At 30.5% G+C, this 25,338-nt stretch overlaps 1 protein-coding gene and 1 non-coding gene across 3 annotated transcripts in view; one reads left to right on the top strand and one right to left on the bottom strand.

Moving 5' to 3' along the window:
- Window positions 1-1,406: 1,406 nt before the first annotated feature.
- Window positions 1,407-25,338, bottom strand: part of LOC107998068 (PH domain leucine-rich repeat-containing protein phosphatase 2) — a 146,686-nt gene continuing 122,754 nt past the window's right edge. For both annotated transcript variants that reach the window (XM_062072840.1, XM_028666835.2), the window contains 13 exons: window positions 16,985-17,142; window positions 16,692-16,838; window positions 8,478-8,625; window positions 7,278-7,400; window positions 7,029-7,182; window positions 6,866-6,926; window positions 6,221-6,475; window positions 5,798-6,007; window positions 5,557-5,719; window positions 5,152-5,435; window positions 4,165-5,004; window positions 3,757-3,997; window positions 1,407-3,217 (listed from right to left, as the gene is read on the bottom strand). In XM_062072840.1, coding sequence (XP_061928824.1) covers window positions 2,759-3,217; window positions 3,757-3,997; window positions 4,165-5,004; window positions 5,152-5,435; window positions 5,557-5,719; window positions 5,798-6,007; window positions 6,221-6,475; window positions 6,866-6,926; window positions 7,029-7,182; window positions 7,278-7,400; window positions 8,478-8,625; window positions 16,692-16,838; window positions 16,985-17,142 — 3,243 coding nt within the window. In that variant the 3' untranslated portion in view covers window positions 1,407-2,758. The remainder of the gene's footprint in view (window positions 3,218-3,756; window positions 3,998-4,164; window positions 5,005-5,151; window positions 5,436-5,556; window positions 5,720-5,797; window positions 6,008-6,220; window positions 6,476-6,865; window positions 6,927-7,028; window positions 7,183-7,277; window positions 7,401-8,477; window positions 8,626-16,691; window positions 16,839-16,984; window positions 17,143-25,338) is intronic.
- LOC114577604 (U5 spliceosomal RNA) lies at window positions 7,716-7,836 on the top strand. The gene has a single exon (XR_003697788.1). It is a non-coding gene; the product is annotated as a U5 spliceosomal RNA (small nuclear RNA).

Below are 25,338 nucleotides of genomic sequence, written 5' to 3'. Positions count from 1 at the left end.
TATATAAATATAGAGTTTAAAGTATTATGATTATAAAGTCAATGTTTTACGTATAGGTATGTGACGTCTATTATATTATCATAACGAATAAAATGTCATAAATATGTAATACATTGCAATGAATATAGTAAAGTATATAATAAAATATAAAGTTATTTTAAAAAAAATTTGTTCATCATTACTCAATTTCTCATATGAATTTCATTAATTTTAATTTAAATTAATCTAATTTTCTTTTTTTAATCATTAATATTTAAGAAGTATAATAAATAAGATATAATATATTATAATAATAAAATTATCAATTATTTAAAATTAATTAAAAATTAATTAATTTTTATGATTATTATACGATCGTGAAATAAATATTAAAAATTTCATAAATAAAGAAATGCTTGAAATTAAATAATTATTTAACGATCCAAAAATATCAATCTCTTCATTTTAGAGATGTGACAGAAATAGAGAATTAAATAAAAATTATTAATTTTATAAAAATATACAATTTTAAGTATTTATCTTTATGTTACAAAATTATATGATTCATAAAAAATAATTTAAAATAATAAATTGTGAAATTTTAATATCATAATGAATTAATCAAAAAAACATGATTGTAATTAAAATTATTAAATATGCTTCTTAAAAAAGAGATTCAATTAAGAAATGTGCATTAGAATTATTGTATTATTGTATTAACAACATGTACCAAAAAATTATTATAAAATTATTATAAAATTATTATAAAATTATTATAAAAGAAAAAACGAATAAAATACTAAAAAATGAATAAATTACAGTTATAACGATTTATATAGACATACGTATCAAATTATAATTAACGTAAAAATTAATAAAATTTGTATTATGCATATATTTACCAAGGAATAATTAGTCAGAACGAATAAATTTGAGAAAAAATTCTACGAATTTTTTACACAAATCTTTATAAATAGTTAATCATGGTTTTGCATTTATCTTATTATAAGTCGATCATATTGTTTTCAATCTTTAAAATCTATGCATATAACAAAAAGAAAATGAAAGATTTTTTATTTATCTTTATCTCTTTATCTTAACTTTATTTCTTTTAATCTAGTCTAGTCTAATTTTTTTTAATTTTTTTAAATTTGTCTAATTTGACAAAAACTTTATTGCGATATATAATATATATAATATATAATAGAGAAATAGAGAGTTTAATATTGAACAAATAAGATAATGCTTATCAAGGCCACTAAAAGATATTAGATGGCGAGAAAACAAAGATAACGGGATGATGTCTGGGAGTGAGATTGTTAAATTATCATTATAAATTGGTGAAAAATATATACAAGATAACTAATTAATGTACTTGTTCAACATAACTTGTATAAATTTTTGTTTTGAGATTTATATTAATTAGATTATTTTGATATAATAAATATCTGTTGTTTTGTCATTTATTTGATAGCTTCAGGTACAATAGTCATTATATTTTATAATCAATATAAAAATATTCTTGATTATAAATGTTATAGGAGATTGAATAATTTTTACAAATCAGAATTAAAATTCTATTTTTATATAATACATAACTTTTCTTATTCATATATATATATATTAATTTATAGAAATGAAAAATAAATCACAGAATGTTCATTTAAAACGAGAATAAAAGAATTTAATATTTGAAAAATAATTTCAAAATTATTTTCGATGGATTTCTAAAATTCATTGTAATATGTATACTTTGTACAAATAATGAGATCTTATTTGTTGCTTGAGTAGAAACATATATCTTAAAGCTAAATGTTTAGCTTTCTAGTCTTTCATGATAACTTATCTTAATCAGTCGTTTCAACTGAAAATTTATGTTTACATTTACTTCACGTAAACTTCAAAATATAATACATACTTAAAATACAATACTTATATACATACATATATACAACATTTAAATATACTTTACTATGTTCTTATTCAATTTTTTTTTGTTTTTAAATCCATATTTACAATTTATAATGATATTTCATATTTTATATTTATTTATATTTCTTTTTATATATTTATATGTTTTAAAAAAGCATACTCATAAATTTGATTTTATATTTATGCAACATTTAGAAAAATATATAATTTAATATAATTTATTAGTTTATATTTGGCAAAATTATATAATTACGAACATTTTTTATTTTTCTGCTCAACAAATAAATATAAAAAGATATTGTTTCAATATGCATCTTCGATAATAATTCGTATAAGTTTAGAATGTAAATGACTTCAATAATTATTTTAACAACATAATGATCCATATTAAATATATATCCAGTATGTAAGGATAATAAAAATCTGAATAATAATTTTTTTTTGCGAAAAAATTAATTAAATAAGTTTTGTTTTAAGAATAAAGAAAAATAATAAATTTTTCTATAAAATTCTTAAAATGCATTAATATATAATACATTTGAAATAATATATTTAAAATCATTATTTTATTAGTATTTTTTCGATATCTTTACGATGAAATTCTTTCGCGAAAAACAAAATAAATGCTATAATTTCTATCGAGATACCTTTTTCAAATAAATAATTCTCAGATTGCTGCAATCATTTAAAGCTCAACATCTCGTGTTTTATCGATTTACAACATTTTATTGCCACTTTTTATGTTTTTCTATTTAAAGTATGAGTTCAATTTTTAATATTTCACATCTGTTATAAATAACAATAATGCATATATCTTTCAATATCATAATTTTATATAACTTGTGAATTATAATTCAGTCGTAGCCACTCCCCAATATTGTTGCATTCTCGTTGCGTCTTGCTCTAATGAGTCTAACCCGTTTCTTTCTTGAATTACGGCAAAATCATACTCAAGATTATACGGCATCAACCTCTGTAAGCTGCCAAAATAAGCCGCATTTGGACCTCCGTTAAGTAATCTTCTTCCGCTACCGAATCGAACAATGGGTGGTCTTGGTAGAGAAGGATTAAAGGATCTGGCACTTCCAAACCTCTTCGATAGAAAAGGCAAATTACCAGCTAATTGAGGCGTGGATCTCGATTGACCTCGTCGTAGTGGAGTCTTCGTTAAAGTATCTAATTCCTTGTCGAACAAGAGCTGAGTATTTTGCTCCAGCATATATTCCCAGCAACGAAATTGCTCTTCGCTCAAAGCGCCAGATCTCTCGGATATAGTGTCTTCTTGAGCCGTCAAAGTAGTTGATATCTTCATTTTTTATGTAGTATAAGATAATTTATTTATAAATAGAATAAATATGTTCATATATTATCGAAGAAATTTAATGTGAATGTATATTGTGAGTCACTGATTTACTGTTTCGAACGTGTGAAAAGCTTGAATATTCGAGATTAAAATGCATAGTCATTAGAGATCTTAAGTGACCGGATAAATTCTTAAGAATTCTGCATGACTTATTTAACGAGTGAAAGAAAATGTAAAATAGAGAAAGAGAGAATAATGGATTTTAAAATTTACAATTATTCACATTAAAATTCGGATATCATTTATTTGTTACTTTAAATACGAAATGATTATTTAAATAATATTAAAAGCTTGAATTGTTTGTTGTAATTAATCAACACGTAATCAACACATAAACAATTTTTTTAACAATGATTTGCTTACAGAAAATTTTAAATAAATAAATAAATTTTAAATAAATTATATATATATATAAAATATTATATTGTTTATGTAATGAATTGAAGAAAAAAACAATTTAACAAATTAAAATATTCATTTACCTTTCTTGTACTGTTTTCATTCACAAGAACACTTTGACGAGCTTTGTTCGTGGCTCTAGAAGCGGCACTTCCAGACCAAACTCTACCAGAAGGATATCTCGATTTCAAAGTACTATCACTAGCTTGGTCTGATTGACCACTTGGTGAACTTCTATCATCTTTGTATGGAGGACTTTCATTTTCTTGTGTTGGTCGACGGTTTTTAAAATATCTACCGGATCCATTGTGAGCTTTGTTTGACCTATATTATTTAAAATTATTCAAATTATACAAAATTTTTATTTAAATATATAATATTTTTAAAAAAAAATGATCTCGAGTCTATTTCAATTGTATTACCAATTCTCTTTTAATTCTATTATACACTTTATAACATTTTTATTATATAATTTCATGTGAACTTCTCACCTATTCACTATGCTTTTTAACACGCCATTCAAATAATAGCCTTCGTTCGCGTGACAACAGCAAGGTCCCGGTGGTTTATGAGCTGCCGGAGGCATGCAACAAGGACAAGGACAACTTGTCTCAGTTTGACCTCTATTCTTTCCAACAGCATGTCTCAATTCCCTCATCAACTGATCTAAATCACCCTGATTAGGTCCCGTTAGTCGTACAACTACAATGCTCAGATTATCCTCTGCTCCATAAGCTTGTGCCAAATCTTGAAGCCTTTTAGCGGCTAAAACAGGACTGGCTTCTGCTCTGGCTTCTCGAACGGCTTCCTGAATGCTTAATACCTCCCATAATTTTTTATTACCAATTATAATAAATTCATCGTCATCCTCTAAATCTACTTCTTCGAATGTAGGATCGGGAACAACAAGAGGAAACATAGCTGCGTTTCCTAATTGATTCTTCATAGATAGCTTCTTAGGTGGAGCCAAAATTAATGGACCAGCTGCTCTGCAAAGAACTGCTTTTGCGTCTCCAGAAGTGGCTACCTTTAACGAATATTTCGTTGGTGTTTTCGGATATCCTTGTTGCAATTGTATTTTAACAATATGCACGAGAGTTGCATCGATTCCATATTTCTGACCCTTATCTTTTAACTCTCTATGGGCAGATAGTAACGTATATTTTAAGTATTCCTTTGACGTCTCTCGAACGGTTCTCTCCTCTAGTAAAAGACGCGGAATCATTTCCTGGAGTGCGCTCGGTGCTTCTTGGTTCGAACCGCCATCGAATATACCAAATAGGCCTTCTACGTTACAAAAGGATGGCATCCGAACTTGGGATACATACAATCTGTGCATACAAATTACTTAATCACAATTTGAACCAAGTTTTAAAACTTGGAAAATTTTTATTTCCTTTGTTGTACTATAGGAACGTTTAAAATTTATGGCATAATAAAACTGAGAATTAATGTGAAGAGAATTTTATAAATCCAACCTTTCTCTACATCCTGCTGTTTCTGAAAATCCTAATCTCCAAGGTTGTTCCGAACCTTTTTCCGAGGAAACAATTTCTTGCTGATGGGGATGCGAAGGCAGACTTGGTCTATTCTGTCCAGATACATCGACCAATGATATTGGTCGTTGAGACCGGTATACCTGGAATTGTCTAGGATCTACGTGAAGTCTTGAATTGCAAGATATGTCGAGAAATTGAAGTTGCGGTGGCACCAGAGTAGCTAAATTTACTCTATCTAATTGATTATGAGCTAAATCCAATACCTACACATAAAAAATAATTATTTAATTAACATTAAATATTAAATTTACTATTATACTAAATAAATAAATATCCATATATATTTTTATATAATATATTAATAATTTTAATATGTAGAATTACTTTTAACGATGCTGTTTTATTAAATGTTGGACAAGTCAAGAGTCGATTAGAATGGACACGCAATACACGTAAATGTCGTAAATTGGCCACATTATCTGGCAAATATTGAAGACGATTTCCAGATAATATTAATTCTTCTAGATCTTTCCATGAAGCTATACAACTATAAATCAATAGTTTTTTAATTTTCAATTTTATTATAAAATATTAAAATAATAATGAAAGTTCGCAAATTTTATACCTTTCTGAAAGCGTGTCTAAAGTATTGTAAGCTATATGAAGAACTCTTAAAGATGTAAATTTTACAAGAGCATCCAAAGCAGTGTCTGTTAAACAATTCGCAGTGAGATATAATTTCTCCAAGCTGTGATTGTTATGTCGATTTTTATTTCCTTCTCCAAAGTGTGGAAGTTCTGACAATCGATTGTTGGAAAGATTTAACACTTTCATCCTATAGAATGGAATTATAATAGTTTTAAAATAGAAAAATAATTTTTCTTTTCTTTCTTCTTTTAATAAAACATAAATATCTAAAAAAATATTATTATTTCTGTTATTAATATTAATATTTCTAGCTTTTATTTTCAAAAAATATTATTTCTTAATATATGCTATATCATCCTGTATATCATATTGTGTCGAGGAAATTAAACTATTCGCGTACTTTTCCGTATTGATGAAGAAACTCGTTGGTAATGCTGTCAGTGCATTGTCTTGCAGCGTCAAATGAACGATGTTTAGTGGTTTCCTAGGTGGCGGAAGAGCTTGCAGTCTATTATGGGGTAAGTGAAGAACTTCCAGTCTCGACGGCTGCGTTAGTAATCTGTCTGGAAGGGCTGTTAAAGCGTTGTGAGACGCAAAAAGTGCGCGCAACAAAGGCAGATCTGGTATCCATTCCGGAAGTGCGTCTAAATTGTTACTAAAATGAATTTATGTAAAAACATAATGTTAATGATTTATATTTAAATTACTCAGATAAATATGTTTCAATGATTGATAATATAAAAATATGAATATGTTATATGATATGTATATTTTTTAAAACTTTGAATTATAGATTTCTAATACATTTTACATATTTTATAACTATGTAATTCTTTAATTAAATTCAAAATTGTATAAATTATATAAAAAATGAAATATATCAAACTTAAGAAGCACATTCACAGTTGTGTTATTTATTTTGATGTTATATAATTGTTATATAATGTTATATAATTTTATTGAAAATTATTTAATATTATTATTATATGTAATATTACTATTTAATGATATTTTTTTATATATTTATTATTTTATTTTTACTTACTAAGAAACATCTAGATGTTCAAGATTCACAGGCACTGGCTCGATAGTTAATTTTTTTAATTCTGCAATATGACAAAATGTTTTCTCAAATAAAAAATTTTTATGTCCATATATGGTACATATATTTATACATATATGATAAGAAAAATAAAAAAAGATCTTACTATTGTTTCCAGCAATAAGAGAAACAATATTTTTCCCGCAGACCGTCAGTTCTGTTAAAATATTTCGCGCGCAACGAACGCTTCTTAATTCTTGAAGAGCACTGATATCCAATTTCTCAATGCTATTTTCACTGACGTCTAGATGCGTTAAATTCTTGATTAAAGAAGAAATAAAAATATTAACGATCGTTAATCATTTAAGATTTTTAAATATAATTATAATTATGAATATATTTATGAAATACTTACACCGTAATTTCCAAGTATGATGTTTCCTTTTAATTGATTATTTCGTAGATTCACTTTGTACAAATTATTTTGATTCTTTTCATCTTTACAACCTTTATTATAGTCTGTTTTTGATAGTACGTCCTAAAAATATTGAAAAAATTAATTTTCTAATATAAATATAATTTATAATATTATTAGAAATAATTTTTAATTTAAATTTGTTATTTTATTATTAATATTATAACTAATATTATTGTAATATTAATAAAAATAGATTTAGTTAAGTCTTGTACGTATATTATAAGATAATATAATCGTATACTATATGTAGTAGTATACTATATCTACAAGCATTAGTACCTTATTCGACCGCTAGGTGGCAAACTATTCGAATGAGTTTCTCGAAACTAAAATATATTCAGAGGTATATATAAAGATGTTTGAAAATACGAATCGGTACTCTGGTTTCCCTTCAAATCACGCATAAATCTTTCGCCTTTTACTAAAGATTTCCGTGGAGGGGAACAATTGATGAGTCTATAGACTAATTTTTTGTGTACCCGGCGCAAGCTGGGTCATTAATAAAATAAAACATAATTACTAATTTATTTTTATATTTACATATTAAGTTTTAAAATATTCTTAAGGGCGATAAATAATATTTCAATTTATATTACGTTACATACAAATATAATGATGAATGATAATTTTAATATAGTTTAAAAATTTAAAGTATTTTTCAAGTTATCTTTATTTAGTATCATATGTTTAAACTTACATGAATTAAGATTGCTCAAAACTAAGATTTCGCAACGATTCAATGATAAATATCGAAAATTATTGAAAATATTTATTATTTTCCAATTGAATAATCTTTAAGAAATTTTTCATTATCGTTAATTTTGTGTGTATGTGTGTGTGTGGTGTCAATTTTGATACTTTTATCGATTTTTAACAAACAAAATTATTTAATAAAATTTTAATTGTATAACAATGAAAAATAAAATTTTAAAAATCATATCGATTTGATTTTTAATACAAGTTTTTTTTCTTGAATTTAATTAATTGAAATAATTGTTTGATTCATTGGCCTGGAATTAGTATATCTGTTGCAACATAAGTTACCACATCACATCGTTCTATGGTTATTCATCGTAACGGTGCTTTTGTGTGAATTTTGAATTATAAAATATTGTTAATAATTTTGTGAAACGTTACCGTTAATGCTAGGGCACGCATGTTGAAGAAAGATGGCAAACTGGTGAAGCAATTTCCAGCTAAAGAAATGTTTCTCAAGTTCTTCAACTCGACGAATTCATATGGCAGCTCTTTGATTCCATTACGATCCAATATTAGCTCTTTGAGGCTGTGAACAATTATTTTTATTGATTTTGATGTTTTATTACTGTTGTATATATATATATATATTGTTACAATATTTTTTAAATGAAATAGTATTTTAAAAATTATATTAAAAATATAATTTTATTAAAATTAATTATTATTAATTATTATTATTAATTAAATATAATTATATTAAAAATATTAAAAATATTTTTATAAAATATTTTATAAATAACTTAACTTATAAAAATTTCAACAAAATAAAAATCATTATTGTTTTTTAACATCATATTGCATGGCATTTTTCATTTTTAGTTTGATTATTCTTAATCGACATAAATTAACATTACAGTTACAGTGATTCGATGTCAATGCACGTTGCACCCTCGTTGCACGGACAAACGAATCGGTGAACCCAAACGAGCGGGCCGCCTACAGGATGTGCACTTGAGTAGAAAGTTTCAAATTATGGTGAAAACCTTCCTGGCAGTAAGCATTTGTGTCATCGGATAGACTTTCAGTTTTTAAAGTAAAATCGAAATTATTGCTGTTTTAGACAATAAATAAAGATAAGTTAGAAATTGGATATAATTCATTAATTAATTAATTTGTGAAACTAATCAATTTATAATATATATAAAAAAAAAATTAATATTACGTATTTGAAAATTACATGAAATTTAAAAAAAATTATTTTTTTGCTTTTGATGTTTTTTTTGCATTTTTAAAAGAATTGTATTAAATATTGTATTAAAAAAAATTGAGATCAAGATTTTTATATTAATAGATTGATATATTAATGGAATTGAGATAAAATTTTTATATTAATTTTATATCTAATTTATTATTGTATTTAGCTGCTATTTTTTTCATTCTTTTATTGTATCAAAACATCATTTTGTATCCTCTTTGTATCTTTTTATTTATTTTACCAACACGCATTTATTTCCAAAGAAGACAGTCACTTTTCGTCACCTACTTCATCATTAGTTATTCTTTGCCTGATGCTTAAAAAACGTGGAATGTATCTAAAGATCTAGAGCATCCTTTTCAGCACTCTCTAATGAATAACTGAAACACTGTATTCTTCAGAAAATATTCTTTGCGTTTTTTAAATTTCTTGTAAAAAGCTTAAAAATTTATTGAAATATAGTTTATCTCGTGACATTCCTAAATAAAGTTCTTCCACGTCAATTCAATTTCATTAATTCGTTATTTAAGCTATAATAAAATTAATAAAATAAAACATTACAAAACAATGTAAATTCAATGTTTCAACTTCATTAAATTCTTTAATAGAATTTGATATCGTCTAAACCATTTATTGTCTTTTTAAACAATTTATAGATCTTTTATTGCTTAAACGTGTTCCATTCTATTGTATCAGAGAATGGTTAGCGAATTCTAGAACCTTAAAATTCTTAATAAAGTTCTTTCAACTTGAAAATTATAAATTGTCATATTAAATAAAGAGATACAAACAATAGTTAAAATATATACATTCCATTATTCCAATAAATGTTCACAAATAATAATGAACGTCTCTTCAACGTCAGTAAACTTTTTTGACGCAACTTTTTTAAAAAAATAGTCCATTTAATAATTTTCCATTCCTTCAATTACAATAGTATCATACTATTTTCAAGTATTATTTTATACGGTACCGTTTTTTTCAAATATTATTCCATATTGTCTCAAAGTTTTCAACATTAGTAAAATCTTTCAAATTTTTTTTTCTTTACAATGCCAGCATTGTAATAACAATATTATAACTAATTTCTTCAATATAATATTCAATTACCCTCACAATTTCAGGAAACTTCTTGAACGAGTTCCTCAACAGAATTCCATCAAGCAACTCATATTCAATATATTCTTCCAATAAACCCACTGCATAATTTTCTTTAACGTGGTCACCAATATAGCAGAGTGTTTTGAATATCCGCTTCAGTTTCACACTCAAACGACCTTCAGTTAAATAGTTGAACAGTTTCTTCACAGAGACTGTGCAAACGTCACTTTGCCAGCCGTCAATAGTTCAGGATACCATAGAATTGTGAAGTTACAAGTTGGTGCACGCTCACGCGAGTTCTTCAGGATACTAAGAAGTCCGTTACGAGTCGAAGCGTGTCCAAGCAGTTCCTGCATCGAAGAAGAAAGAGGGAGGAGATCAAGGATGGCTTGGCTGACCACTGTGACGTAACAGAAAGGAAAGATTAGCTTTTGCCAGTGGTGTAAGTTGGTTTATGCTGATTCCTGGCCTGCTTGTGTACCAGCAACCAGCGATTGGTTCCTAGTTAACGGAGTTGGAAGGGGGTATGTATGCACCTTGATGACCTGGTTTCGTTGCACAGAAGTTAGAAACTCCTTCGAGAGCTTCGATTTACTGGCAATATAATAACAATGCTTGGTTTTTGGGGTAAGACAGGAAGCGGAGGAATTACTAGGTTGAATAATCGAGACACGAGGAAGCGAAGTTGAGGAAGAACTGTGTCTGTTTGTTTTGTACAGATTCAAACATCTGTTTATTATCCACGTTTATCTTTTTACGTATTAAATTATTCTTTCTACTTTGTTGTGAAGATTCCTCTTACTTTCACTTTGAAATAATATATATATAGTTATATCCCGCATGAAACGTTTTACGTAATAATTCTTAGCATAACAATAACTCTAATTTTCTTCATGGGACCAAGTATATCTTTCTCTTTTCAATTTTCTTTCAAATCCAAGGTACTTTTTTTTACTTGCATCGATACAATTGTCATCGTTTCTTCCCCAACAAATTAACAAGAATTTAAAAAGAAGAAAAAGAAAAAAAGTATTCAACGCTTTTCAATCTGCGATTTTCACCATCTTCTGCGATCGCACATCTACTCATAACTGGAAGAACTGAAGCAACGAGACTTCTTGCTTCTCTCGATCTCGACGTTTGATCGGGAAGCAATTGCACGGTTCCACTGTTTGATCGGCATTGCATTGTTCCTCGTGAAGTGTGGCTCGTTCGCAGGGAAAAAGGAATCCAGTGATAAGGAGCTTTTAAATTGCGCTTCTCGCGAATGGCTCTGTGTTTCCTCGGAGTTGGGAAACTCGAAGAAGATTCTTCTTTAAGATCTCCTCCTCGTTGCTACGGCCTCCAAGAGACCGCGTTGAATATTTTAAACGGTTCTTTCGCCCCTTCGGGGGGAACGGCCTGTTGGTCCTTTTGGACATCCTCTTTCTCTTTTTTCTCATTCTTCTTTCTTTTTCTTCTCCATCGTATAACACGTAATTGCGTCTTTCGTAGATTTTATAGCTTCCTTTCGCGTCACGTTCGTGACAACTCGAAGAATTATCGAGGATAATTTTCATGAGAATGGATGATCGGTGAATGATGAAAAAGTATGAGAACGCTCGAAAAAGTCTTTCGTTTCCCCTCCTTTCTTTGGACGATATTTTTGACACGTAGAGAATGGCGAAGATTTCTTTCGCAAATTTGGTCCGTTTTGATCGTCAAAATTTGAAAATTTTCTTCCTCTGTAACGAAGAAACTATCAGAGAAAAGTATTTTTTTAAAAAGTTTTATACACTTATCTATGGCATCTTAATAAAGAATTTTATTCGATATTTCAATCTCTCTTTTCTTTTTTTTTTATTAATTTTTTAAATTTGTTAAAGACGAAATGCTCGCGTGTTTGGTATCCATCCAAGATGTTATACCGTTAAATTAACGTCAAAATTATACCGTTAATTATGATAAAGAAGAAAAATAAAACATTTGCCAAGATTACGTTGTAGAAATATTATACATTATATTATGAAACAAGGATTTCTTCTTATTTTCTTCTACTAATCTATTTCTGCAAGAAAAATAATTACAAAATTATTATCACGTTATTGAACAAGGGGATAAATTTTTTTTATCGTTTATAATTACTCGGGAAATGCAATGCAGAACATTGGTTCATTTATTTTATGCAATGCATCACGTACAGTTTTAATCGTACCAAGGAATTCCTCTTTCACTTATGAATAATGAACGAGTTCGTTCACATTTGGTAAAAGCGGTTAACGTAATAAGCAATTCTATCCTTTATATATCCGTAAAATAATATCTTTAAAAGTGTAATTGTAATAAATAGTCGATGTTGAATTTGAATTCGATCCTTTTTTTTCAAATTTTGATTTGAATTTTGAACTGCCATTTTCCATTTGACTCTTAATAATAAACTATTGATCGATGTAATTTTAATTATGATGAATAGAATTCTTGGAATATATTAATGAGAAACATTTATTAATGGAAATATTTTAAAATATTCATCTCAATAATATTTTCTGAACGTGGAATGCATGGAATTACTATTTTTATTGCAACAAGTTTAATATGACATATTTTCTGTATAAAAACTAGGAAAAATCGTAAATTCTATTATTCAATGTTTTTTTATTCTACTTATACGCTCTTAAATATCCTACATCGCATTTTTTATAGAAGAATAATCTTTAGAAGAGTTTAAGAATATTTTTGTCCTATTATATAACTCAACTTCATTTTCATATCTAGTTTAATAGTTTCACTTCGTTTTTCCTCGCAGTAATTTAGCCAAATCATATGATTACAACGAGGAGGAAATAAAATAGCATAAAGTTAGGAAGGGGAATCGGTATCATTACCATTAATTGATAGCACGTGTAAACTTCAAGGTTCAAGTTTTGTAATTGTGTGCAATTATGATTAAAATTTATTTGAACAATGATAAGTATAGTTACGAATAAATTTATAGAAAATTTTAGATACATTTAACATATATATATATATATATAATTTTTTTTTATCAAACATTACAATTAAATAATAATTTATGGTCTCTTCAATATAACAATTATCTAAAAAATATCTTATTTATTTCCTACCAATTTCGATCACCAAAAGAATATCTAAACAGTAGAAACTACAATAAAAAACTTTTATTAACGCTAGAACAACCAAAACCATAAAAAAATGATTTCACATTTCCTTGTTTTATTTTAAATTACTTAGATAAAAACGTAATTACATGTATCTATTTGTCTTCACATCATTAATTACTTATTACATTAATTACTACTTTAATTACTTAATCATTTGTAATATACATAGTTACACTAATATTTATAGATACCGTTTAAATATGGCAATAATCCAAAGTCTCTTTCATGATCCATAACGATTACTTAATCGGTCGAAAATAACCTTATTTATTTCCATTCCATAATTAATCCAAAGTGGGTCATCGGAACGAAAATCATTTCGTCCCCGAAAAAAAACTGCAATTCCCCCACAGTTAATGCGCTAATTATTACGCGCATTTATCAAGGGGCGCAACGTTTTCCTTTATTAATTCATCATCGTGGCCGACGAATCATCCTCCATATTTCATATCGCATTTCAACCCAGAGCCAGAAGCAAATACGGCCAGCCGATTATTGGAAAGTTTCGCGGCATTAATTCGCTGCACGGCTCCTTCTTCCACGCGCGGTTCTGTTTCCGCGCCACTGCACCCCGATGCACGACTTCTACCCGTCGGCCCGTGTTGCCCAACCCGAGGCCTCCAACTTGCCTTCAGCGTTTCCCACTCGTACGGATGAGTTCTTGTACACCCAGTTTTATTTCTCTTCTCTCCTTCTTTCGAAAAGTACACTATATATATATACGTATATATATATGGATGATGTGTGGCGGGCGATGTGTGTCGGTATGTATGTTAGTAGTGGGCTCGTGCTCACGCCCGTAGTTCCTCCTCGTCCCGGGCATCCGTGTGGCATCCCGGTTTCCGGCCAGTGGAAACCACTTTTCGAGAAACTTTACGTAATCTCCGGCTTAATTACAGAGGGCCTCTCGCGATCGAGCCGAGAGATGAGACGCTTTGCGCGATTTATTGGCCAACCCACGCGTACAACCCCCTCCCGTTTATCTCTCCTTGCCTCGAGAGAGGATTTGGCAAACCGAGTTTTATGCACGATTAAAACAGCCCACGGATATATTCGTTTCGATTTTTGCGTAATTATTGTATTTTTAGCTTGCGATGCGATAACGTTGGAACATGGACTCATTTCTTATTTTCAATTCTATAATTTTCATTTGAAATTTGATTTGTACGGGTATTTTGGGTTTAGGGTAATTCGATCGATCGTCTTTAGGTAATTGTATTCTAGATAACGTTCAGTTGATAATTGATAAGTGTCTTTTCAACGTCGATATGATTGTGATTTAAGATTGGATCTAGTGTAATTGTTCTATTTTTAATATTATTGTGATATTGTGTCGAGTTGAGCAATTGAGATGAGTAATCGAGTGTCTTTTCACTGAAGTTTTAATATTTTTTTAATTGTAAGTACATCAATTGATGGTCGTTTTTCTTCGAGTTCGATTCAAAATTTGATCTATAGATAATCGTTATATTTTTCACGTTGTTTAATACGTTCGATCGATAATTGTTTTTCTCATTTGAAGTTTGATCTCTGAGATTAATTATCGAAATTTCAGCGTTGCCATGATATTGGATTGATTTATGAGTACGATAATATCGATTTGAAAGACATTTTTGAGTAAGACGTTTCAAAGGAAGAAAATTTCCATATTTTAGAAAATATAAAAGGTAACAATTTTAATCGATATATTCGTGTAACATTTAATTTAAGAGTTTGAGTTTCCACGAATCGCGATATCGATTTCTATTCGTTTCAATTATCCATGGGGTTAGGCGATTTATCTGAATTAGCACACCGTCGACTTGGTAAGGGTTGGCAATTGCGGATGCAAGGAAATCGGCGAATAATATATCTGACTCGGCGATTCGACCGATTAATTAACGGATAACTTTCTGTTATCACCCACGTGGAAGATTCGTCGATTCATCGACAGATTGTCGATAAACGATTTGTGTTTGTGGAAATCGTTTGTGTAACTCGTTCCTTTATCGAGGAACATATGTTATCATATGTTATCATATGTTGTGACATTAAACCTTGCGGTTATATTAAAATGATACATACACGTATTTTTTCGTGATATTTTAAGATTTAATAGCACTTTAAATCTACAGAGATTTTCGATATCTTAAGTAGAAAGATATATACAATTCTATGTATCTTATCTCTTTAAATAATTAAGAAAAAGATTGTATTTTTAATGTTAACTCCTGTAAGATTATAAATGAGGTAACTGATGTATCCGATAAAAGATGGAGAGATTTTTTTTAAGCACAGAATTTATAAATAGATTAATAATGTAGATTTGTATATCGTAAGAAGAATTATCTAATCTCAATTCCAATTAAATTATTTCTAAGTTGATTAAACTGTTTATATTTAAAAAGAAATGTTAATCTTCCGCAAATTCCGTTGAAAAAAGAAAGTTTCGTGACCAGTAATATCCGATTCAATCCGGTTTGAATCCAATGTTTTTACGAAATATTATGCGGTTAAAATTTTGATAAGTGACTGTTCGGTTGATATAGAAAGGAGACGTCAAGAACATCTTAAAATTACGATTCTTCTACATGATTTGAAAATATTTCTCCGAGGAGAAATCGCTCTCCTCGTTGTGAAAGAGTATTATCCTTCAATGTTCCAACCATGCTATTCCACGTCAAATCGCGACTCGAGCAATCTCATATTTCTCAAGTTTCTTTCACGTTGTTCAGCATTTATCGATAGCTTTGATATATCTATATATATATATATCACTGGTTTCTCGAAGAGAAATCAATTTTGAAACTGCCAACGATTTCGAAAGCCAGTTTATTATGTCGAAATTATGGATATACGATTAATGAATAAATAAATAATAAAAAACAAAAAATTAATCATTCTCCATTCTCAGCCATTCAAATTATTCCTCTAAATTTATAAAAACTCTTAAATTTTTCGAAAAGTTTTCGAAAATTAGTTGAATTAGTAAAAATATTTAACGAAACGTTTAATAAACAATTGACAATAAAAAGAAAGAAAAAATTAAATCGTTCGGTACAATTGCTTAGCAAAGAAACAAGCCGCGTGTACAACAACGCACACAACATGTTTCCTGTTTTCCAAGCGAAATCTGATAAAATTGACTCTACATACTTGATAAGCTGGCTTATGTCGGCCGGAATTTTCTCGATTTTATTGTCCGAGAGATTGAGGTAGGTCAATCCTGTGAGCTCCAATAACTCTCGTGGTATCCTCCTCAACTCGTTGCTCTCCAAATGAACGATGCGAAGTTTTGGAAACCTTTGAAAGAAAGAAATAAATTTGATTAATTTGATCGCGTTCGAATATTCTCTATTAACAAATACAATTGTATTAATGAAAATTCGATTTTCGCGCGCAACATATTAATAAGGACGAATCGACGGTGAAAGTAAGTGTTTTCGTACCTGTGCAACAATGTCAGATTGTTGTTCGCGTTCGTTAGTTGGTTTTGGCTCAATATCAGCTCTTCTATCGCCGGAAATGCTATAGCGCTGTCGGGGATCCTTGACAGGCCCCCGTTGCTCAGATCCAACTGTTTCGGGCACGATGACAATTGCACAGCCTGCAACAATGCAACGCGTTTTCAACATCCACAAAGTGATTGGAAATTGTTTTAAAACACGAATAATCGATCTAAATTTCATCGATCTATTTTTCCTAGTCTCTTATTGCTTTTCTTTAATAACTGTTTCATATTTATATAGATATTACTTCTTTTTTCAAAAGTTTAAGTTATTGGACTGTTGTAAAAATTTCTCAGATGATTTACTTTTCTTAAAACTTGTTCTTTCGTAAATTCGTAATTATCATTCTATACATCCCTTCTTCTTAATCTAGATTTTAGAATTTCAATGCAGATAGTTTTATATATACATAGTAAAATTTTCTCAGATGATTTATTTTTCTTAAAACTTGTTCCTTACGTAGAATACCTTTTTTCTTAATTTAGGAGTTTTTTAATAACAAATGGTTGTACAGTAAAATTTTCTCAGATGTATATTTTCCTGAAAACTTGTTTTTTTGTAAATTCGTAACTATTATTCTATACACGCTTTTTTCTTAATTTTTTTCAACTACAAGTTACAAGTAAGAGCGGAAATTTTCGTCAACGAAGAAAAAGAACTATTGAAACGGCCTGTTGAATATTTTGTTGAATCGAAATACGAAGTAAATAAGTTCCATTACCTCGGACTCGAGAGAGTCCGTGTCGATGGCGTCCCTGTCAAAGTCACGTTCCTCCATAATGGCGACCAAATCCCCGAGATACACCATTTTTCGCATATTCTCTCCAATTTCTATGATAATTATCGATCGTGGAACAGGAGAGTATTCGGTATCCAACCTCAAATCGTGAAATATTTTTCTCGTCACGCGATCATCGATTCCATTTCAATTTGTCTACGCGAAAAAAAATCGTGCCACGTTTTCTTTTAACGATTCTTCTTCTTCTTCTTTTTTTTTTTTTTTCATCGAGAGAAACCAAGTCGATGTTTATTTCTAAAACTTTCGTGAAATCCGATGAAAAAAGTTATAATCCAGAGGGAGGGGAAAATTTTTCCTGTATTTTTGTTTTTGTATTCTTTTTGTATTCTTTTTATATTCTTTCTTAGAGAAGATGTAAAAATCGGAATTTTCCAGTTTATATTTTCCTATCATATCAAATATTCTATCAAACATCAGTATATATATTTCTAATCAAATATCATCGAATCTATGAATATGAATTCAGTTTTAAAAATAGAAACGGAATGACGTGCGAATAATTTTAAAATTCTTAATATCGCATATTCCTACGTCAATGGAATAATGGATCGTTCGAATTGCGATTGATATCGATGTCGTACGATAAACTTGGCGCTATAAATGTATCATAAATTTCGTCATTTAGACTGTTGTTCAATAATTCGCTTACAATAAAAAATATATATATATATACTGTTTGTAAGAAGAATTAATAGTCATGAAAAAGTTCGATCGCGGAATAATGACTTTGTAATTGCACGATCAATCACAAACTTAAATTTTAGAAACTAATGCGTAAAAATGTTCTTGATGAATCTTATATTCAAATGTCTCGTATACGAGTATTTTTGTTGAAATATTCTTTCATCCATTTCATACATTTGTCAACACATCCTGTATACGATAAATTGATCAGCATTATTATTAAAAGAATCATTTTCAAAATCTATTTCCTCCTCAAAGATAGTTCACACGTTACTTATAATTTATATTGATCCAAATTGATCCACAATTATTATTACAATCTTTTCTATTCCCGCGCGCCTTTTTGAAAAGAATCGCGTGCACGCAAATCGTTGAATCGATAAATGATGAACACGAAATTGAAAAAATGGCATACGAGGAAAAGGTGAAGGAAACGAGGCAAAACGTCGTCTCCAAGGATGCGTTTCGTGTATTGCGCATCGCACATCGGCGATCCAAAGAAAGAAAGAAAGAAGAAAAAAGGGAAGGAAAAAGGCGAGGCAGAAAAGGAGGACAAAAAAGCCGAGAAAAGAAGTTGAAGGAAAGAGAAGTTTTACGCGTCTCACGTTCTCTTTAGACACGTGTTAACGAGAAAGGGAACTTTTCCTACCAAGTGCAGCGCTAGGAAAAAGTTGCTTTATAAAGTGGCTTTCGATGCATGGCGAAAAACTTGGATGATTTGGCTTGATACACGAGATACGTGGGATTTGTAACAAATTTTATTAATAGAGATCGATCTTTTTACAGCGGTTTCCAACGGATATGGAATTACTCTCATGGGTAGAAGAGGCAGCCATCACGTATCGTCTATCAATTTCGTTTCGAAAAGTCGTTTCGCGCGGAGAAATTGGCAAAATTCTATTCGCGTTAACATCGACCCTGCTCTCGAATTTGATACTTGAATTTTTCGGCGAAATTATTAGATATTGGGAACGGCGAAAGAAAATTTGGTTTATTTAAATATACGGATGATAATTTTAGAAAAAGAACGACGGAAAGTTTGGCAAAATTTGGGAAAATTATTCAAAAATCAAAGAATTTTTGAGGTTAAGAAATTCTAATTTAACTTTTTAATCAAATTCGTCGATTCTCTAGAACAAATTAATAAATTCTAGACTTTTGATCGCTGTTACAAAGCCATCTGTTAGTCTCTTTCTTAATATTCGATGATATATTTTTCTATTTAATTTCAGATAAAAATTTGACAAGAAAATTTGACATAAACTTTTGAGTTTATGATTTCTTTCTAGAACGAATAAAGATAAATTCCAAGCTTTTAATCGCTACTTCACAGAGTCTTATCATCCATTAATCTTCCTCTTCGACGATTCATTTTCTCTCGCTTCCCAGACACGTTCATTTTCACATTAGACCGATTCTCGAAGACTTCACCGCTCTTTTACACTCTCCTCTCGTACGCCTTTATTACGCAGTACCCCGTAAATAATCCGGTGAACGAAGATAAGGACGTCTCTAACGAACTGGCTGCGACAAATTAGAGAGTTCGCGAGAGGCAAGAAAGTGATTAAGGGAATCTCTACACCCCTGCAATTATCGGTTATCTCCTCTTTCGGGTATGCGTTATTGTTCCCATTAGTAATCAAATTAATTCGAATTGTTTCGCGTGCGGCACGTGCTTTTGAGAAATTACAACGCAAGGATAAAGGACGCGTTGGAAAGGAAAATAACGGGGCCGGTGCTCGCTCTGACGCAACATCATCGTCCTCTTGGCCACCATCTTGCTCTTCTTCGGAACAGAGGAATGGAACGTTGCGTGCGGATGACCGGATAATTAGCCAATTCTAATTAAATATCTTAACAGTTCGAGATTTATCCGAGTTAAAATGTTAATTAAAATAAATCAGAGATTCTGAAATTGTCATAATTTGGAAAAAGAATCTATACGTTCAACAATTGCTCCAATATTTTTCCCTCCCTCTTTTTTTAAATACACATTTTAATAATCTACTTCTTCCTTCACCTAATCCAACACAAATCCTCTACAACCCACGTGAAAATCGTTAATGATTCATCATTCCACCAATCACCAGTTGCACCAAATACTAAGAGCATCGTGTTTCTTCTTCGCACGAAACATCGCACTCTCCGTTATCCGCAAGGGAATCGTTTCCTCTACATCGTTCGTCAATCACATTACGACCATTGGACTTATCCCGTCCAGACGACATCGTACGCGTGGCGGAACTTCGCAACGATTTCGGCTTGGAAATTTGGTCCCCGGCTCGCGAAAACAAAGTTTCAGAGTCTCTGAACGCGTCGACCATCGGCCGTCTCCAACAGTTGCCATTGCAGAAGATTATTCATGACCGAGGAGAGGATCGTCACTGAGGTGGATTGTGGGTCTGTCGCCTGTCTTGGCCGCGTGTAAACCGGAAGAACACGCTCAGTTGACCACTCCAACTTTGTCGTGTTCGTCGTTTTTGCCGCTGGGATAACAGAGGATATCGATGGGATCTATAATATGGATGGTCTGTCGAAGGTAAGGTTTCTATTATTTTTAATTATTATTATTATCGTTATTACTTTGTTGAAATCGTAACGATTGATCAACTTGAGCGAAATTCAAATTGTTGGGAAAAGAGAAAAGGGATGGTTATGCATCAAAGATAGATTTTCTTCAATTAAGTATTATTCTTTTTTTGAATGAACATTGTTAAATATGAAGGGAATAAGGAATTTTATCATCTATTTCAAAAATGGATCTCTCAATGATCTCTTAGAATTGATTCGTTGAAACTTTTAATTATTTCCAATCGAAAATTTCAAAATTCGATGTCGAAGGAATTTAATAGGGATGAGATTAGGTGTCTCGATCAAATTAATAAATACGAAATTAATCGGATAATAGAATTTTATTATTTATTTAAGGAGAGATTGGAACCTATAGTTTTTAATCTGTTTTTAAAAATTTATATGAAATAAATTGACTTTTTCGATGGGAATCGAATAAGTTTCGAGTTAATCGAACGATGAAATTTTATCATCGCCAAAGTAAATTTTAATCAAAATTTATAGAAACCATTTCGAATTTTCACGCTATGTCGACATACCCCCTCCCTCAATTTCAAATATTCATGGCGATAGACAAATATCGAGCAGTGTTTATAGTTTATTCGGACGATCGATTACCGTCACCTCCAATCACTGACAAAACCGTCGAAAACAAACTGAATATTAATTATTATTATTTTTTTCTTTTGATCCAATCGAACAATCTACCTATGCACGTCACATTTTTCCGTGAATGATCTATCACTTTTATAAAACAACGAAATTCTACTGACGAATAAAAATCTAAAATTTTACCTCTTTCCATCCACTTTACTTTTCCATTTTTTATCGTCTTTCATTTATTTTTTTCTTTCTTTCTTTATTCGTATTTTTAATCGTAAAAAAAAAGTAAAAAAAATGTATCCAATTATTCTCTATTTACGATAATTTAACGAGAGCATAATTCTCCTGACACGGTCAATGAACTTTTCTAACGATCAATTTTCAAGATCAATTTCGCGTATCCTTGAAATTTACGTAACTAACGGTTCGTTTCTGTATTTCTTTCTCCTCCTCTCAAGCTGTTATATCGAAAACCGTTTGTCGAAGGAGACGGATTATTACTAAATTGTAATCACATAATTGTGCTATAAAATCTATTTAGAATATCCATATCAAAGAAACAAATGTTACAAGTTTATATATCTAAAAAAAAAAATAGCACTTTTTAAATCCAGACTTAAAAAAAAACCAGTCAAAAAACAGTCTCCTACAAAATTTTTACAATCCATATTCCATTCGACAACTCGCACAAAAATGGATTTCACATTTTTGCACACTTTATCGATAATCGCAAAATCGAACACACGAATCGAACGAATCTTTCGAGAAGAACTTTTCCAATCGGGAATTTAATTCACACTTGCACTCCATTTCCAGAATTGAAAATATCTTCGACTCTCTCGTTTATTCTCGAGGGTTATAAATCGTTTCACGCGGCAAGAAGACAGAGCACAGAGAGAGAGAGAAAGAGAAAGAGAGGGGGGTTGAATATTCGACGACAACGAGGGACTCGAAACAAGAATTATGAAAGTTTGGAGGCGATTTTACATTTTAAGCGCGAGTCACCTCGTCGAATGTTGGGCGGCCAAAATTCACGGCGACTTTTGGAAATAGGAAGGGTGAATAAAATTTTAATTTAAACTTGCCGAAGTAATCGACTAACAAGGTGCCTAAGAAGGGTGCTAAAATTCGTTCTAAATTGAACGTATTTCAAGTTTTATTTCATCGTGTCTTCTTGAAGAATGAACAATGTGGAAGGGAGAACGTGGAAGTTCATTATTTATATATACAATTTTTGAAGTTGAACATTTTTTTTTTTTCATTATTCATTGGAATAATAAATATTTTATTTAGAGAATTGATATTTCTTTTAAAACGAGAGTTTATTTTTCTATGCCGAAGTAAATCGATTCCTTGAACTTTTCTTAGATTTACACGTGATCCTTATTTTAGAAATGATTCATCCGCTCGTTCCTTCAATTTATATACCTCACCACCTCTTTTCTAATTTTACCAGTCACCGTCTATTTTTTTCTTTGAATCGAATTTCACTAAAACGCATCTCTTATCTTTCCGCGTCTTTCGGATCTTTAAGATCAATATCATAATAAAAGAGATTTAACAAAGAATTAATAGAAAAGAATCGAAAAAGAAGTTTCTAGTTGAGAAACTTTTCTGAATGCTCGATTTATTTATTCTCGATCTTCCAATTTCAATTTTCCATTATTAATTCCTCCCAGGATCAACAAGATATTTGTCCCCGCTTTCCCCATTCTTAATGGGATGACACGTTTCGCATAATTGGCGATTTTCACGATGGATCGAGCATCGATAAAAGCGACGATCACGCGGAGAATTAGCTGTGGAAACGCGGGGACCGGTAGACAGAGCTTATGAACGATACGATCGTACGTATTAAACGTGATTGCACGGAATTGAACTCGTTAGGTCGCGCTACAATATCGATAACTTCCTCTCCGCGCCTCTATTTATGCGATTGCACCGTCATCAAGGACGCGCATGCACCGTTAAATATACACCGTTATACACGTCTGCAAGATGATCGTAAAATTTGCAACTCGTGTTATCAATCTGACAAATTTTGATTTCCTTCCTTTTTTTTTTCTCCTTCAATCATGTTTTGAATATATAATTCTTTTTCAACCGTTTATAATTATTATTGCATCTCTATTGTACGTTGCAAAAAAGAAAAAGTGAAAATGGAAATGGAATCTTGTGTACAAATAAATATTTAAAAATCGTGGATTCTTTTTTGAATTTAAGATTTTTCTTTTTTTCTTCTTCTTTTCAAGTTAATGAATATCGTAGACGAGCGGAATAATTCGAAAATATTTTCCCAATTATTTACAAAATTAGTGCATCATATAAAGCATCATTTTGCAAAACGTTTAGAAAAGTTTAATGAACGATCGATAAATTCGATAGCTCGTTGTTATTAAGACACCGTAACAATAAGAGACGGGAGTTTAAACCTCGATGTTCTCGACATCTTATTGTGAAAATGGTGGATACGTAGAAATTTTCTAGGTCAGTGGCCTACATGTATGACTCTGGAACTAATTGGGAAACTCCGGAGATAACTAAAGTTTATATTAATTTCGCGAGTAAAATCGTACATGGGACAATGAAAACAGGGAAATTAAACAATCGAGTCTAATGTTGATCTTATCGTTGTCAACGCTTGTGGCGATCAATGTTCACTTTATTTTATTTACAACCGGTTCTCATCGTGCAATGAAATATTCGTATCAAAAGCCTTCAACTCGCTCCTTGCCCGCGATCCATTTTCTCTTCTGGATTAATTCAAATATTCCCTTTCCTATAAAAAACACGATGTCAATAATACAACAAGTATTTTTATAATGTAACGAGTTTATAATCGGCGATGCGATATAACAGAGGATTCAACAACGCGAACTAACGATCGGTACGGAAAGGTATTACAATTAATTACACAAATTGCTGCGTGTACAATTAATTCCAATTATAGAAATAGAATTACACAAGTAGTACTTTGTAACGTGTATTAAATTGCGCTTCATTACAGTTACAATAACTAAGCGTCACGAATGTGAAATTCCAAGGGAATATGTAACAGAGTGTCGTAAAATAAATTCTTCCAGAAGAGTACAAAAATTTTCAATTTTGACACTTTCCAAGTAATATATCATACGCCTCTTCCAACAACTAGCAAATTCATTTTTCCTATATCAAGACTGACATTGTATACGCGACAAATAATCCAAATCATTGAAAATCATCGAGGAGAGATTTAAAAAAGTCATTCAACGAGAATACGTCCATCCATCACGGTCTTCTTTTAATCTGAGACAGAAATTATCGTTCGTCCAACGAAATTATTATTTCGTTCTACCCGCAACACTGCAACCCTATTAAAGAGAACGAGGAAAATGGCGTCGAAAAATGGGGGGCGCACGAAAATCGAACGAGCGCGAATTCTCGCTTTGAACATAACCTCGAACGCGTTATATCCTTGTGTCAATACTCTCATTAGTCGATTCGAAGCGTGGATGGAAATTAATTAGAATTCGGGATATCGGCTCGAATTGTCAAACGTTTAATTGAAATTGATTCGAAGAGCGAATCATCCGGCTGCGTAAATTTTCGGCTCGAAAACCAGCGCTCGTTAATAGCTCGTCATAAAGAGAGACTCGCG

This window comes from Apis cerana, linkage group LG3, assembly GCF_029169275.1.
Source record: "Apis cerana isolate GH-2021 linkage group LG3, AcerK_1.0, whole genome shotgun sequence".
NCBI lineage: Eukaryota > Metazoa > Arthropoda > Insecta > Hymenoptera > Apidae > Apis > Apis cerana.
The sequence above is the reverse complement of the archived record's forward strand: the minus strand, read 5'-3'. Positions and strand labels throughout refer to the sequence as shown.